The sequence below is a fragment of the Aegilops tauschii genome, chromosome 5 (assembly GCF_002575655.3).
Source record: "Aegilops tauschii subsp. strangulata cultivar AL8/78 chromosome 5, Aet v6.0, whole genome shotgun sequence".
NCBI classification, from domain to species: Eukaryota; Viridiplantae; Streptophyta; class Magnoliopsida; order Poales; family Poaceae; genus Aegilops; species Aegilops tauschii.
This window is the reverse complement of record NC_053039.3, coordinates 484,505,648-484,524,199: the sequence shown is the minus strand read 5'-3', so window position 1 is coordinate 484,524,199 and position 18,552 is coordinate 484,505,648. Positions and strand designations below refer to the sequence as shown.

Below are 18,552 nucleotides of genomic sequence, written 5' to 3'. Positions count from 1 at the left end.
AAAAGATAAAAAGTACATGACACGAGTCCCTCGTTGCTCAAAGAGAGGAGCAGCCGGGATTTGTTACACAATTCCCGGATCGGAATATCCAAAAAAACGTCGAGCATGGGAAGCCTATCCCTTTCATTTAGGAGCACGTACCGCCTCTCCTCAACCAAGGAAAGCAAAGATAACGGACGTACTTTCCCTGGTGGTTACGACTACCTAGGAGATCCTCCTCCTCCTATATAGTCTCGGCATCGTCGTACATGTCGTCTACGACGGCTCCCTAGCATCCGCCCAACTCCAGCAAGATCGTCGAGAACATCCAGATCATCAGCGCGTGCTGGCCGCCGTGGATGAACTGCGTCCACGTTGCAACGCCGACAACTTCCATCTTCATCGAGCAATCCAGCATGTTGGCTGCCGTACCGCATTCATGACGCTTTTCTTTGTGCGTGTGTTAGATTCGATAGGCCTAAGATTAATTAGCGCATAATCTTCGCATTACATCTATTGGATTAGATGTTTTTTGTTTGTGCGTGTATTAGATTAGATAGGCCTATGACAGTAGATTTGTTTGTGCGTGTATTAGATTAGATAGCCCTACAATTGCAAATTAGTTTATGCATGTAGTTTGTTGTCTTTCACTTTTAGGTTGGTTTGATGAATAAACAAGAATTTTTAATCAGTGTTAGTTATAGCATAGTCACTTTAAGTTATAGCAATGCCCTAAGACATGCATGTTGCAACTATGAGACGCCCACTAATATTGTATGTGTTGCACGTTTGTTTGATGCATGTTCCAGTATGCATAATTTTGTACTTTTGTTTTCGATTCACAGTTAATTAGGCAGTGTCACTGATTCTTATATCTATTTGGACATCATCATATGAAAATAAATGATTAAAAAAATTATGTTACTTTTGATTTTGAAACTAATTGATTAAATAAGTACTTAAACTGTCATTTTACGTGTTGCACGTGTCTTTGCTGAATGTTTCATTATGAATGAATCATGTTGTATAGTTTTTGATCTACTGTTGGATAGTGTATTCCATTATTATGTTTTATCCAACAGTATGTTAGGAAAAAAGTTGATTAAACAATTTTTGCTACTGTAACCAAGTTTATTTTTTTTCAACAGGATGGATGAACTCAATGGAGAAATTGTTTGCGCCATTGAAAAATGGTGCAAACTTCTTGCCGGTCTATCTTCCGGTCAACGCGCCGCACTTGCCGAAACACCACTACGTAGCATGCTTCAGATACCTTCGTTGAAGATGCGTACACTGTTGATCCGGTACATGGTTGAGATTTTTTATCCTAGCAAGGGCAGATTCATTGTACAACACTTGGTTGGCGAAGTGTCTCTCGGTGCCGTGGATGTTGAGTGCATCTTGTCCTTGGAGAACCACGGACTGTCGGCAGAAGATATTCTCGGTGAGGAAGGTGAAGATGTTAAAGAACGAGTGTCGCCTCATTTCCTGAGCAAGACCACATGTAATATAGTCATCGATTATCTGATTGTGGACATCATAAAAAATAAATCTGCCGACGACGATTTCCTTCGGAAAGTTGTCCTCGTGTTGCTTGGAACAGTTCTTGCTCCCATGTCGAGCAAGATTGTCCCAAGGCAATATTACGCATTGGTGGACGATGTGAAGCGTATATCCAAGATTAATTGAAATGTGTTCACCCTCCGGGTTCTGCTGGACTGCCTTCACAACGTAAGGAAAGGCAAACACCTCCGCCAATGGCCGAGAGGCAACTTAGCTCTCCTGCAGGTACACCTTTCAAACTTGTACCATTGCAAAAAATATATGCTTGCAAATTTACCTGCTGTATAGTACTAACTGTAATTTTTCATATTCATGCAGTACTTGTACTGGGAGAAGGTTCAGCCTTTGGAAGGTGAATGCGCGTTCAATCCTAGCTTGTCCATGCAACCTCTCATGAGGAATTGGACTGAAGCTGCAGCCTCTAGGAGAGACAAGTTTGATTATGACCACGGCCATGGCCGTGGTAACGTCAAGGTAATTCATTGCGTTGGGTACTTCTTAAATCTTTTATATAACATAATTAATTGTATTAATATTTTTATTGATCACATGTACTTGTATTTCACATGCAGATTGAAGACAACATAACCAAGGAGTATAGGGCACAGGAGCGCAAAGTACCCGAACCAGAAAAGCCAAAAATGAAGCCCGCCGTTGCTGCGGCAAAGAAGTCTAAGTTAGCCTCAAACGCGGATGAGATGATGAAGCTCATCATGAAACGGTGTATGGATTACATACACAGCCAAATGAAGGAAATACCGGATCAAGTAGCCGAGGTGACACACCCTTAATTCTATGTTTACAACATTTTTTAAGTTGCAAAACCATGCCCACATTAATTAATCTTTTTTATGTAATGCAGAGATTGTTGGAGAAGTTGAACCAAAATGGTGTGATGTGCAAGCCAGCGGCTGCTGTGGCTTCCGGCAACAACGATGCAGACAAAGAAGTGGATTCCTTTTAGAATGGTCCGCCAGAAAAAAAAGAATTCATGTACAAGGATGACTCTGACGGTCTAGAGCCGGTGATTGATTTGACACAGCCTGACGAGCCTGTTGGAAACCAGAACAACGATGATGAGGAAGTATGTTTTCATTTATTTGTCTTCATTTATCTCAATTATGCATCTTCATTTTCGTAAACTGAACCTATCACATTATTTCTTTGTTAACTAGAAAACACCTGCCAAGTTAAATGTTGACAAGCCAACGAAGCCTACTGATGAGTGCGGCGCAACACCGGAGAACCCTTGGATCATAGGTAATTCTCCTCAAGCAGAATCGTCCGACATTGACATTTCTGCAAGTTCTATCAACGAGATGGTGGGTAAGAGGAAGGGGAAAAGTCTGCAGCAACCGCGAAAGAAGAGGATGTTATATCCGGGAAGCGCCGACGTACTGTTCCCAAGAAATTTGAATTCCCTTTGCACTAGACAAGCCCAGCAAGCGAAACACACGCGGTACTAAGCCATCCGGCAACACTACCACAACTAGAGGTGCTGTTACTAGCTAACTTACTGCTTAATTTACTACCAATTCATGTAGTCACCATTCTTGACGTTCGTAATTTTTCATGCAGCTCTGTTTAATGACCGTGACGTGGAAGGGGTTGTTAAGGACGATTTGATGCCGGAACTCATCGATGCTGCTGTTACGTTTGTGGAGGCAGCTGCTCGGTTTAAGAATATGACAAAAAGAGTTTACACAATGAACGTGGCACCTCCGTGACTGTGGAGAGCATACGACCGGTACATGAGCATAGATGGCTAGCGGATGACGTAAGTTCTATTAGCACTAGATCGGGATCGCACCTTGGCGCGAGGGTGCCGGTCCAAATGTTTTGGTCAAGGAGGCAATGCTGTTGTCTGGCTCGGCACGGTGACCCAGCGACTAAAACCTCAATATAACAACGCGTTCAGAACATCCAAAGGAATTAAAATAACCTCACAATAAATGTGTTCAGTATATATCACAAAAACTACAAAGATATATCAAGAGCAAGGTAAGTTGCTGCCCATGATGACTGAATTGAATATAGGGCATACAAATTAAATATATACCAAAAGCAAAGTGTAGTTGTTACCAAGAATAACCGCAATTTCACTATAGATAATAAAGAAAAAAAATTACCAAAAGCAAGCCAAATGTTTGCCGAGGACAACTAATTTGTATCGAGTGGTACAAAACATAAAGACATAAATTATATAAAATAATGCCAAGTAGTTCATATCAGGAACTGTAAGAATAAGTGTTACAGGAGATGTTGTATCTGCTCATAAACACAATGAGATAACAGACAATTGGAAACGATGCTCTGGAAACATCGATATCTACAGTACGTTATAGCTGATCACTACTGATAACTCTACTTCCTCTTTCCACGTTCTGAGGCGAAGCGAGTGTAATTAGTAGTGGACAATACTTGACAGGTGTCATCATGATAATATGAAAGCTCTATAAACAATATTAGCATTAGCTCATGATATTAGGCACTATGCAAGCTATACAAAATTCGGATAGATGGCATACTGAGATTGGAAATAAATCTGTAACATTGTGCCTGCAGAGTATAAGTAGAAAATATGGCACTACACAACAGAGATCCAAATAAATATTGCAGCTGAAAGAAGAAGGTGCCTGCAAGAAAAGATGATGTAGGTGAGAGCAACATATCATCCACTTGATACTTGAGCAGGAAAAGGATGGATACCTATGTACAACTGGAGTAACTTATCTCAGACGGTGATGCAACAACAGTATTAAGAGAGAACATTTTCACCATGAATGAAATTTCATAAAAGGAATAGAGAAAAGCGAGGATTGCAGCTCAGGTCCATTCTCGCTCACTGACTGAAGATAACTGCCATAGTATGAACATACATGATTCACCCGGTATTTCTGTTTATTTTTACGATTATCTCTCACATTGTCGCTGTTGTAAGAGGTTTCATGGTCTGAGCAAGAAAATGCACATTGGAACTATTATCAGTTGGACATTTGCAGGTTGCTTTTTCAGGGCAGAAGTGAAATTCCTACCAAAAAGTTAGCACCAGACAAAACCCCCACTAAACAGCACTTTGATTAACAGAACTGCAACCACAATAGGTGTACAACCTCCATTTACTTCCTAACAAACCATGTGAGCGATCCAACCCCTAAGATAAATGAATAAGCAAGGATTAACCAAACTAGACCAACAATGGCACCATCGGGAGACGAATCCAACAAAAGAACCCAATAAACATCCTATCATTTCCACACTCTTTCACAAGCATCAATCCAACACAAAAAAATCCAACCCTCTGTTTATCATCTGTGAATGGACAAACAACTCTCTGTCTCTCGGCAAACAAACCTGAAAGTGCCAACCAAAAACAAAAGAATACATGGACACGGACTAATAGACTAATTCAAATGTACCAGAAAAAATGAGACTAAACTAAAGGGCACATGTCTTATTGCATCCACACCTTCCTGACAACACACTATGATGAGCATGTTCTATCAAACAATCCTCACAAACTGACGCCACTGGCATGACACAGGACACGCAGGACCAGCACACACATCAGTAGGCCATGCCAATTGAACTAAAAGAAAAAACCCACCAAGCACTTTCTACCTATGTGCACAAGAACAGATACCCCATGATAAAGAACACAAACCATGTGTGCATCCACAATTTCAAATTAACCTCAATTGGGGACAATATCCAAAATAGTCGCAAATTCACTTGCAAACTACCATACACACACAATCCAGAACTGTTTCCCACAATTTCTAACACCTCAAAAAACAAAAAAGGTAGAAGGAGATGAAAATGCAAGTGTTGAGATTGTGTTCTCACCATGTCCTCAGGATAGTCGCTGATGACATTCTTGGTTGAAAGATGTGCCTCTCACGAGGTGAAGAAAATATACAGAATTCTAACCAGCTGATCCGCTATGTCGACGTGATATAAATGTAAGTGAGCCATAATAACTTCTAGTATATATACCTGAACAACCATGAAATGAATGAAACTTCAGAGAAACATATCAAATCTATTTGAAAGTAGCAATCATTGTTTAAACATCTCAAATAAATCATAACTAAAAAAAGATGTTCTCCTTATCACCATGTTCTAAGCATGAAGGAGTTTAACATCTCCACTCTATCATTCAGCCTAAAGATAAAAAAGATCTGATGCAGGAAGGAACTAAAATAAAGATTCTGGGAACAGGTTGGCAAAGAAGTGAAGCGTGCCTAAGTTGTGCTATCCATTGTAAAAAAATACTGAGCTTTTGAAATAAAAATAGGACTACCCTGCATAATATCGCATCTCACAAGCCAATCTGGTCGAACCACAATGTGTAATCAAGTCACAAAGCCAATCAAGCCACATAACTGAGATGGTCAGACGGATCAGCTAAGGAACAATATGCATCAGCCAAATTGTTCATCAGCGTACATATCAATACATCATATATTTAGATCAAGCAAACTAACACTAGAATAAAAATGCTCCCAAGTTCATTGCTCATATGCATTTACCCAAAAAAATGTGACTGTGCACAGCTTACTTCCATGATCCAGAAAGTTGAGGGTTGGAAGGGAGGAATGAGAGAAATAGGACCTTCGCGCCAAGCATCATAGACCCAGTCTTTGAACGATAATTTGCCTGATTAACATGCCCTGTTGCATGCACTGCCAGCCTTTGATCTCCCCGCATGGCCCGGGATCTCTGAATAACACGGTATATAATATAGTGAGTAGATACCAACAAACATACCCACATATACACACATGAATGATTACATAGAAAGAAATATTGCATAGAAGGTCATGATTCACACGAACTATGTCTTTCATCCAAGATAGCCTGACTGTAATATTAGGACGATATGAAATATTAAGATGCCTGAAATAAAGCTTTCTCTATTCGTAATAATATTTCTCCCAGAAATATTACAGTCAGGCTATCTTGGAATAATTACATGACAGGGGGCATCAACACATCATTATACCAAAATAAAGGAGAAAATAAAGAAGAACAGGAAAAGTTTATGTTCGAGTAATTACTACCTGGAATATCATCATAGTAATTTCGGTTGTCCCTTGATGCTCAACTATTGCCATTCTACAATTGATACATGACCAAAGATCCCTTGCCAACAGAACCGAGAGCAAACCTGAAAAATGACAAAAGCATTGGCAGTACTTCCAGCAACATAAATCACACTATTATTGCATACCCTGTTATAACTTTCAGACTGCTCTCCCATACGTGACTAATTCAGTCAATTAGATGGGAACTTAAGTAAATAAAAAACATGACCTAGCAGACTGTAGAACCTGAATTAATATTATGACAAAACTAAATGCAAAATGACTGGCTACTTAGCATGGAAGAATGCTTTCACCAGGCAGAGCCAGCTATAGCCAAGTTGCATTGGATACAGACGCTACATCATACTTCTTAATACAATGAACATTTGACAAGCAACTAAATTCTAACAACCAGTATGAATCAGTGACATGGTACAAATAACAGGTTGATCCATATATACGGACCTGAAATTGTACTGCTGTAGACGTAGGAGGTAGCGACATAAGCACAATCTGATTTGTGTTTCGTCCCTGAATTAGATGATTCACTCCAGCACTCGATTTGTTTCCTTGAACACGAAAAGAAGGAAAAAATGAGCATTAGAAACCAGCATATGTGGGCCTAAAAAGAGTATTAGAAATGGAAAAAAAGAGTATTAGAACAATTTTCCTAAAAAAATTGCAGGTTGCATTGGAAGAGAGACACGGTATATCCCACGTTGCAATGAACAGTTGAACAAGATTCAGGAAAAGGCCAAGACAAAGCTGGAAGTAAATTTGATCCTAAGCAAGCATCCACATCTTGAAGCCATAATGGGGCGCCAGCATATAATTGAGGCCAATATGAAAAGAAGATTCATCCTGAAGCCATAATGGGGCACCAGCATACAACAAGACACATGAAGTAAACCTAATTGTAAGAGAAAGCTTGCACAACCATCTGTCCAACAATCCCCTTCCTTAGAACCTACCTAGACCATATAACATGCCACAAGTGTGCACCTAATTTGGTACCACCCACCAACATTAACCTAAGGTTGAATAGTGGAGTCTGCAATGACACCAAACCTGAGATTTCTAAAATTATTTTATCCTTAATCTTGGACCAGATCCACTTAGTTTATCCAAAAAACAATTGGCAAGATCCACACTAACCATCATAGCACAGACTCGAGATTCGTGTTTTACACTCTAGGATAGGAAAAAAGAAATACCAACCAAAGAACATAGGACAGAAATATATCCTTCCAAGGATGTAGCTAGATCCAAGCTCCTCCTGGACAGAAAGAAACAAAAGTTTGTCCCTTTCTTGACAGAGAAATAGAACCAGGAAGACAACAAAAAACTACTTTGGATGAATCGTGCTAGATCCAAGGCTAGGACTAAACCGACCTACTGCTACTACGCCTTGCAACCATTCATCTACGTTCAATACAAGTAACATGCAGCCAAGCATACATTAAACACTTTGACTGGAGGAAGTGCAAACTAACATAGGAAGTATATCAGAATATGAGAGCAGATGACAAATATTATCCCTTATGCTGATAGGATACAAAATCCAAAATAGGTAAACATATATTGTTTTCGCAATTTATGAAAATTAAAGCGCACACTGACCAAACAATTAACACCAGTGGCCATTGGCACATGAAACATAGAGCTGGAAGGCAATAAGCATTCAGGTATAACAATAAGAGAAGCACAAATGGCAAATAGATTTTTAGCGGATGATCGAGCCCTGCTGCTTGGCACTTTGTGATAAATTGCAATCAAATTGGCTAGATAAGATAGATGTGCAGGGGTAGGAAGAGAGGGTGGAGCTCACCACGTTCAGGGGGAGTAGGAGGAGGGACGAGCCATGAGGGATCGTGCCTCGTCCACCTGCAGCAGTTGCTGCTCATCCAGATCGGAACCGACCTTGTCCACCAGAGGAGCAGGGACGCGTGCGTGCACCTGCATGACCAAAAGAAGCAACATCGTGAGGGAAGGGGAGGGGATTAGGGTTGGAGTAGGGGGAGGGTGGCATCCCGAGCAGGCCATTGCATGGGCCGGGAGCAGGCAGAGCACAAGCACTCGGAGGCCAAGGTCGGACGACATCGCCGGCGAATCTGTGAGCACCTTGGCCGCCGCCTGCCCTGCTCACTCTCCCTCTTCCCTTCCCTTCCCTTCCCTTCTGATGACGAGAGGGGGAGGCTGCGGGCGGCGTGGTGCGAGGGAGACGAGGAGAGAGGTCCACGCCAGCGAGGTCTGAGGGGCGTCGGTGGCGGCGAGGTCTACGGGGTGTTGGTGGCGGCGAAGTGGGCAGGGCGGAGAGGTCTGGTGGAGGGAGAGGTCGGGGAGAGGGCTGGGGCGAGCGGGGCTGGGATGCGGGAGGACGGGGCCATGGCCGCTGCCGTGCTCAGAGCTCGGCCCCGACCACCGCCGCGCTCACCAACGCACCCACACGCCTGGGCTCGAGCTCGGCCATGGCCGCCATCGCGCCCGGATCCAGAGCGCCCTTCCACCCCTCGGCGCGCGCTGCTCGCCGCCGGGCCTCGTGGGAATGGTCGCCGCCCGGCCATCTTCGAATCCGTCCACCGCGGCCCGACCAGCGGGCATGTGATTCGGGCGATGGGAGGGGAGGGGAGGAGGCGGACCACGGGGGATGAAGGGTGGCGGCAGCGGCGAGTGCGGGGATGGTGGGGGTGACTGGGAGGACGAAGAGGCGAGGCAGACGCCCTCCCTCGTCTCATCCATTGACGGGCCAACCAGGGATCAACGCGTCATGGGCCAACATGTGAAAAGACGAAAACGCCCTCGGCAGGGCACTGTAATAACGGCGGTGGCACAAGATATTTTAGCTGGGAAGCAAACTATTCATTGCAACAGTGTTTTCAGTTCAATCCGGCGGCTGGGAGCGCCTGAGGGCTCGCTCTGACGGTCCCAAACGCATCAAGCGAAATGATCCGACGGCCGAGAGTCGCTGAGCTCTGAGAAGCCTCATGTTCTCCCTAGATACTTATAGTCTGATGTCCTGTTATTTAAGTGCATAATCTAGGTGTCAGCTATGAACATAAAATGTTCTTTTATTTATGCAGATTATCGATGCTTATCAGACACATTTGGCGCTGCGCGTTGGTCATGATCGATACCTCTGTCTAGCCTGGAGGTCCAAATACCTTGTTGATCGTGCTAAGGCACGAGACAACCCAAAACCGTCGGTATACAACATGGATAGTGCACTGAGTAGAGCTGGAGCAGTACGTAGGGTTCTGGACGAGTATACCATCCGTGATAAGGTACGATATGTTCTTACTAGTTCATTAACACTCATTTTAACAAGCATTATTGCATCTGATTACAAATGTGTTCCACATTTTAGTCGTTTATCCCGTTGAACGTCGGCAATACACACTGGATCACCGTGGTGATGCACAACCGCAAGAAACAATTCCAAGTTATGGATTCGCTCTATCCTCTCGACACTGTGAAAGCACTGGTACTCTCCCCAACATCGAGCATTCTTCATATGAAATGTCGTATGGTTTCTCACTACTACTTTCTTTGAAATAGCAACTAGCAATATCAATTGATATGGAAGAGGCAAACCGTATTACACCTGGAAAATATCCAGACGTCACTAAGTGGCCTATCACAGCTCAGATGGACATGCCACAACAAGAGGACGGGTGAGTTATGGTTCATCAATTTCTACTTACGAAAGACATGTTCGTGTGCACGGTGACTAATGTTTGCATATATATTAGGAACTCTTGTGGCCTTTTTGTGATTGAAGTTATGGAGCATTGGGACGGGGAACGATGGACTGCCGATTTTACCAAGGTAATTTGTCCTCTCTGTTCGTACACTTGTACAATTGTCATATAATACCAACTTCTATTCATTAAACCTTCTTCTAAAAATTGTAGGACACGGTTAATGCAAGGAGAAGACGTCTCGTCGCCGAGTTGGTTCTCTCACCTACCAACACGCTCGAATGTGTGAAGAACAAAATTTGCGACATCGCAAAGAAAAGCAAGGCGTGAAGAGATCATACATGATTCAAGATTCTAGTTTTAGTCGTTTGTTTTAAGTCTGGAAGCACGTTTCCCGGGCATGGACAACTTGGATTTTCTATCATTCATGTAATAAGCACGATACCTTGGATTTTATGTGGATTTTTGGTTGCTTACACATACATGTGTATGTGTAATGCAGTCAGACTATACGTTTCATACCAATACATTTTTGCTTCCCTTCATTTGTTCTAGCTTAATGATTTTTGCTGTTGTGTTCATTCTTTTCTTCCATGGAAGAGTAATTCATTTCCTTTTTACTTTTGGATTTTTTATTTGATTTGGCATTATTCAACAATAAAAAAAGAAAATTTCGACAAATTCATTTTTTTTGCCTCAGAATCACCCTCGGTTGTCGTGCGATCCGGTGTGGGATCCCGTGCCTGAGACAACGACAGATGCGGCTGACGCATGGGTGACACACGCTGTGGGGACCGCCTGCCAGCGTCATCATTGCGTAGCGGACCAGGCGCGGGCGACCCAGTCGACGAGCGCCAGTTGGCATGGGGGGACGCGCCAGGTCCGGTCCCGCCGACCGCTCGGTGGAGACAGCCCGCGTGTCGAACGCAGACGGGCCACCCGTGGATCCTGCGGTGGGTGGAGTAGGCGGATCCGCCTGGGATCCCGTGCGCATGATTGCCGCTGGATCTCTCGGGATCGGCGTCCACAGGTGGATCTTCCTCGTGTCTTGCGCCAGACTCCCTTGGCGTTATGTGTTGCATGAAATCACGTTGTACAGATTTTTGTGCTGCATTTTTGTTAGCCTTTTCCTTTTCTGCATCATGAAGATCAGGATCAGTAGCACCATCAATCACATGATCAACAACTCTTTCGCCCCCTTGATGAGTAGGATTTAGGAGCTCCGGTGGAAGCAAAAGAATTTCAACGCTTAGCCGAGAACCCGTATTAGGATGCACGCCAGAGAAGGGAAAACTGTTTCGAAAGTGATATAATTTATTAGTTAATATAATATACTTAGGCCTTACACAATTGAACTGCCCACAATGCAGATAGGACTTGATCATTCAGTTCAACAATAAACCACAATGCATACTTAAAATTCATCATAAATCTCCTTCAGCTTCTTGATCTTATCAACGTACCCATGTTTCTGTTTGAGAAAATTTGCAATAATATACTCAAGTTTTTTCTTCTCTTGCTTCAGCTGGTCCCTCTCTCTCATCACTTGGTCTCTCTCTAGCACCACCCGATCCCGGTCTTTCTCAGCCTTTGCCCTCACGACCTGATGTAGATTGGCACAACCATGGTCTGCCATCTTATTCTTCTCCAGCTCCTCTTTGAGATCGCTAAGTGACAATCTTGCATTTCCCAACTGCGTGAGAGCATCCTCCTTATCAGCCACCATTATAGCAAAGTCCATTTTGAAAAATCTCAGCTCTTCCTCCGTCCTCCTCTTTTCTCCAATTAAATTGAAATTTTCTTCAGCATTCTTAACATTCTGTCTCAGCTTCTCGTCATACATGCTCCATAGTTCTCTGAGGCAGAACTTCGTAGCCACTGACCACTCTGGGTCTACCCATTCCACATAGTTACATTTCACTTCTTCCTACAGTATGAAAAAATATGGTCTCAATCATATATGCACAAATGCACTACAATTACATGCAATGCACTACAAATATGGTCTCAATCATATGAACAAAAAATGTAGCATGCAATGATATACATACACACACACACACACACACACACACACACATATATATATATATATATGGATCAATTAACTGCAAGTATATGCTATTATGGGCTAAAACAAATATTAGACCGTAAAAAAGACAACATAAATACGGACTTTGTAAATGCACAAATTAATTGAAATTGTATGCAATTATGGGCAGAACAATGGATTACTGCGAAGTAAATCGAGCACGAGCTAATGTAAACATATATTTACAGTACGGAACAACATACCTTCTGACCATAGGCAAGAAAACGTCTGCCAGTGTCTAAGGAATCAAAAGCAACTAGCCTAACGCAAGGTTCTCGATGCAGACAACGAGAAGACAGATCATGAGCAATGCCACTCCATTCATAGAAAGGGATAGTCAAGCTAAGCAACGGAGATAATGCACAAATCAACGCCCTGCATTAAATACCGGAAATGAAGAACCCTAACCCTAAGACTAGCACTATCTGGAGATTATATAGCAGGAGTGTACCTGCAGGGTAGTCACGGATTCGCCGTCCGAAGAAGAGCTCGACTCGTCACTCCCCAAAACCATGGCGTAACGCGACCGGCGACAAGACATGGATCGGTGGCGGCGGTCGCAGTGGATAGAAAGAACGAGCGTGGAGATCGCGAGGGAAGAACCGCCCCGACCAGGTGGCCAGCGCGGCCCATTTAAACGGGCTATAATCAAAATAAAAATTGTTAAATGGGCTCGGCAACGGGAGCGGCCGTGTGTCGCGCCGTCTAACGGCATCCGTCGCCCCCCCCCCTCCACGGCATCGCGACAAGCGGCCCGAGTTACACAACAAGCCATAAAATGGTGGGTTTTTCTTTTCTTTATGCGGGGAAAATGGTGGGGTTTTCGGTACCAAGTCTATACTCTAGACCGAAGTGTGTTGGTATCTTCTATATCTAAATGGTGATGAGCCAGAGGAGTGAAAAAAAGTAATTATTACCACACATAATTACATCTTCTATATCTAAAAAACTAGCCCCCACTAACCTATTTCTCTTAACATGCAAGTTTTCCACCTCATCATTCAACATGCATGGAGAAAGGTCCACCACAACATGCAAACAAAAGATTCCCGCAACAACATATACATGTTCCACGTAACCATTTCTCTATGAATATATTGCAAAACATTCCCACAACAACGTGCGGGGTATCGTCTAGTTTTCTAATATAATATAACTCGAGTAGACAACACAAAAGATGCCATCATTACAATGGCTAAAATGCTATCCATTTTCCATGATTGAAGTCCCTAGTGAAAGCCTCCTGTTTAGTCCATATATGCTAAAAGCGCTATCTCAAGGTCCTGGCCTCTTGCAAGAGTATATATCATGCACTACAAAAAAAATACACTTCCGTGATGATACGTGTTTGTCACAGTAGGTCGCGTTTTTTGTCATGCATGTACATCCATGACGATTTTATGACAGAATCAAGATAGTCATACATGTGCTGTCGTAGAAGTGTTCCATGACATTACCAAAATTATCATCACGGAAGTGTCCACTTCCATGACGATAAATCGCGCGTCACAGAAGTGCTTTCGTCAAGGGTGACCGACACGTGGCATCCACCATAACGGAACGCCGTTAAGCTATCGGGTCGGGTTTTGGATCCGATAACCCGTTAACAGCCCCGACCAATGGGAAATTTCCACGTGTAAAATTCTTATTGGCCGGACGAAACACGTGTCAGCTCGTCAGTGGGTCAGCTAGGCGCCTATGATATGTCGACACGTGCCATGGCCCACCACTGGCCCATTTAGCTTACAAAGCCAGCCCGTTTGACTTGGTCAAAAGTTAACGGGCTGGCCCATGAAAAACCTGTTAACGGTCTCTTTGCAAATAGCCCATTTTACGGCCCGTTTGACTTGGTCAAAAGTTAACGGGCTGGCCCATGAAAAACCTGTTAACGGTCTCCTTGCAAATAGCCCATTTTACGGCCCGTTAACTCACGGCCCGTTAGGCCCTAAAGGAAATCGGCCCAACAACATCATGTGGGCCATCGAATATAACACCAGCCCATTTCACTTTCGGCCCATGTATGGCCCACGACGTCTTTCGGCCCATATGAGGCCTTCGTATCTTTCGGCCCTTTACAGGCCCACGATGACTCTAGCCCATAATGAACAGTAATTTTCTTTATACCCGTTAACGGCCCGTGATTTACATGGGTCGTTTCCAGCCCGTGTTAGCTTTCGGCCTATTGATGACCCATACGTTCTTGGCTCCTTTTCGGCCCTCGATTACTTCCGGCCCGTTACTGGCCTGTTCCCCTAATGGGCCAAATTCGGCCCATGACAAGAGTCAGCCCGTTACTGGCCTGTTCCCCTAATGGGCCAAATTCGGCCCATGACAAGAGTCGGGCCATTACTGGCCTGTTACCCTAATGGGCCAAATTCGGCCCATGGCAAGAGTCGGCCCGTTTCTGGCCTGTTAACCCGTTGCGCCGTTTCCAGCCCGTCCTATATTCTGGCCCATTAACGACCCGTTATGCCTGTGACAGAATTAAGCCTTTGCTGTCCTACAGCCTGTTAACGGCCTGTTACCGTGCTGGGCCGATACCAATTACGCCCGATTACGGCCCATGTAGACCCATTTATCCGACGGCCCGAGGCCCACCGATTACAGGCACATTTATCGACGGCCCGTAGGAGATCCATGGATCCTACGGCCCGTACATGGCCCATGGTAGTTGCGGCCACTAGCAAACCAGGGAAAAAGAAGACTAGGAAATAAATAAGGCCGAAACTAATGCTAGGCTATTAAGGCGATTGCACAGATTACATCCACTCGGCATCAAAGATCGCCACCAGTGCAAATATAGGGAACACCCTACACTATACAAAAATGGCTTGCTATTTTCTTCAGCCGGTGGCTGCACGTTAAGAATAAATTTTGTATCGCACCAAAACAAATTACAACTATATAACAAAAGGAAGGTTGGCATAAAACTTAACAGTCTAGCAGATAAATGCACCACCAGAAGTTCAGAAGCTCAGTTCATTTGACCTGACTGTTATGTTTTCATGCTGTATTGTCTGATGGAGCACCATAACCCTCGCCTTCATTTCCCCTAGGCTCCTGAACAACATAGCAAATGTCTGATAGTCTGGTTTCAAAACCATTAATATCTTGACGACATTGAGCAATGTTTCTCCTTGTTTCACAAAGGGTCTCTGTTAGGGAATGGACTTGTGCCTGGAGCGCAGATACAACATTGCTTTGAGCTTGCATATCTTGATCATGAGGCAGTTTGGACGATATTGCCTTAACAACCAACCCAGTATTATGCAGGAATGTGCTTTTGGCACTGTTAGTGGACAGGTACTGACCCACTGCAGCAAGAGCTGGCATTGCGGTTATAGTTGCCTCGCCGCCTTCAGAAGGTGGCGGTTCCACCATTTTTTCCATAGCTTGCTGAAAAGTTGAGGTTTTACATTAGTAGTACCAGAACAGAAGATATTAAGGAGGCAGCAAAACCAAACAAAATAGCTTTGGTCTATATACAGAACTTATTCTGGTGAACCCATGTAAATATTAGTTGTATTTTATTGCAAAGTACATAATAAAACCAGGTTCCAAACATATGACCATGTACCATCGCTAATGTATTGTCTATTTCTTCACATTGTATTGAGGGCTAAGGATAAAGAGACGAAGTTTATAATACGGTAAGCATAGTATGACATCATTCATATCACAAAACAACTGAGAACAGACAAACAGGCAATTGTAACGTTGTGTGGGCAAGTCCAGCACGGAACTAGATTACGGGTCAAGATCAAAGGAACATCACTCCTCTCTTTTAAACCTTGTAAGGTGCAATGATACGCTAAGACAATTGTGTATAAAATTGAAAAGAGTAATAGACATTGGCTGCAAACCATGCAGTTCAAGGCACAAGTCAGAGTAAGTAGTAGTTAAAAGGCATGAGGATTAAGGACTTACAACAGCGGCTTTGACTGGTGTAGTCATGCCCTTCTTCTTGCTGGTGTGACAGTCCTTGAAGATTTCCACAGCATTTGGTTCAGGTACTTTTTGGTCCTTGCGGGCTTTCCTCTGCATTTCGAACAAGTCAATATAGATCTGATAATATGGTACAGCGAAAAGAGTGAAACATCAGCTAATTACAAGAGCCTCGCAGTGTGCAATATAGCTACGAGATCCTATCGTCTGTTGGAATTTCACTTTCGTACGGTTGGCCTTGTTCTTTGAACAGTTCACCTAAAAGAAGCTAGATTTGTGTGGCACATGCGTAAATAGGACTTCAACATGTGATCTGATCACATATATATAATGTACCTGATACTTCGAATCAGACCAGTGTTTAACAAGGCCCCTCCACTCTTCATCCGAGATATTTTCCACTGGAGATGTTTGGGAAAGTTCACTGTTAGCCTTGCCTTCAAAGTGAGTTTTCCTCAAGTTATACCGATATTGTCGCAGAGCAGACTTGAAAACATGGGTGCAAGCTTGTCTGGTTGCATCATCTTGGCTATCCAACTTGAACGTCATCTGTTGAAAATTATGGGAGTCTCATTATCAGCAACCTAGAAAGTATGGGACAGAGCAAGACGATATTACTAGTTTCCATACATAACCATACTTACAGATAAATGGTCGAGGAAGGTGTTGAACTGGGTTTCGTCTTTGTCATTCCTGTACTGAATCCATGTTGGGAGGATACGTACATGACACTTAACGGCAACCGCTGCCTCTGATACTAACTTGGCTGACTCTGTAGCATCACGTGGCCTTTTTAAACCTGCCTCAAAACGGATCTCCATTCTTCCTCCTCTAGATTTAGTTAACCTATCGAGCATTATCCCTGATGTTTGTTTCCTCTTGCGCCTAGGTGCTAGTCCAACAACGAACATAGGAAGTGTTAGTGTACATCAAACTATGAGACTACATATAAAGAAGCATGCAACTGTAACTTGACTCCAGCAACTACCTTCTTGCTGTTGAAGCTCACAAGGTTCATCTGATATTGCCAACTCGTCTTGTGTCAAGAGTGCTTGGGAAGTAGTGTCAGGTGGCAAGGGAGCTTGGGAACGTGCTGCTAGCTCAGTTGACGCACGAGTAAGTCGTGCAGCTGGTAGTACTGTGGTAGGTGTTGCAAGAACTAGGGCTGACTCTACTTGTTTGGTGGCAGCTATTTGTTTCTGTTTGGATTTTTTTGCAACTTGTGTAGCATGGGATGCCATGTTTGTAGAATTTTTCGCTGGACTTTGACCTTCTATTGCACCATCAGTGAAAGCAGAATCTGAAGGATTCATCCGCTTCTCATTCCCTGCCATTCTGTGTTTCTTCCTCTTTCTCTGTGCCATGTTAAGTCAAGCCGACAAGAAAAACGAATAACAATTTAGTTCTTCAAAACAAATTGATGCGTGATGCAGACGAACTGAACTTTGATGTTAGACAACCACATGATAGGAGGATGTAATATGTATGAAAAACAGGACGGAAGAGATAACCAGAACTATGATGTGTAAACTAAGAAGAAGACATTTCACCAAATTAGAAGCAATGCAATGGAAGGTAGACACCATATGAAAGATGCTACAAATATTGCTCTGCCAAGTTAACAGTGTCTCATCATAAATGGCATTTAAACAAATGTGAAGCAGCACAAGAAATAAATCATATGCAATATGCAAACAACATCGCACTACCATGTTAGAGGTCCCTCGTCATTAGTGCCATTGCATATTCACAGCTTATGATGTGTAAACTAAGGAGAAGGCATTTCAACAAATTAGAAGCAATGAAATCTAGACACCGTATGAAAGATGCAACTAATATCACTCTACCAAGTTAAAACGGTCTCGTCATAAGTGACATTTCAACAAATTAGTAGTACAAGCTAGAAAAGAATGTGACATGTAACCTATATCACACTCCAAAGTCAAACGTGTCTTATGATAAGTGATTGTTGCAGGTTACACAACAGTAGTAATTTGATGTAAGAACATGGTGTGATAGACAAATATTGTATGTTCTAGAAACAGGAACACGTGTCTTATTCAAGTATAATGTGTAAAGTAAGCAGATGGAATTCAACAAAATTAGAAGCAATACAAGCTAGACATCACACATAACATGCAACCACATATAACAGTGCCAAGTTAGAGGGAGCACCGGTGATGCTGCA

General features: G+C 43.2%; 1 protein-coding gene and 1 long non-coding RNA gene across 5 annotated transcripts; one reads left to right on the top strand and one right to left on the bottom strand.

Annotated features, from left to right (window-relative positions):
- Positions 1-3,717: 3,717 nt before the first annotated feature.
- Positions 3,718-9,364, bottom strand: LOC109758724 (uncharacterized). 4 transcript variants are annotated; one of them, XR_002231870.4, is made up of 7 exons: positions 8,751-9,357; positions 8,458-8,585; positions 7,095-7,198; positions 6,606-6,712; positions 6,157-6,264; positions 5,389-5,538; positions 3,718-4,178 (listed from the first exon to the last, which is right to left on the bottom strand). It is a non-coding gene; the product is annotated as an uncharacterized lncRNA (long non-coding RNA). The 4 variants fall into 4 exon arrangements; XR_005758058.3 differs by having other exon boundaries at positions 6,075-6,264; positions 8,458-9,364; XR_005758059.3 differs by having other exon boundaries at positions 6,104-6,264; positions 8,458-9,363.
- A 477-nt stretch (positions 9,365-9,841) lies between these two features.
- LOC141023049 (ubiquitin-like-specific protease ESD4) lies at positions 9,842-10,657 on the top strand. The gene is made up of 5 exons (XM_073499354.1): positions 9,842-9,910; positions 9,994-10,110; positions 10,185-10,300; positions 10,379-10,454; positions 10,541-10,657. The coding sequence occupies exons 1-5, from the start codon at positions 9,842-9,844 to the stop codon at positions 10,655-10,657; spliced, it is 495 nt and encodes a 164-aa protein (XP_073355455.1).
- Positions 10,658-18,552: the final 7,895 nt, after the last annotated feature.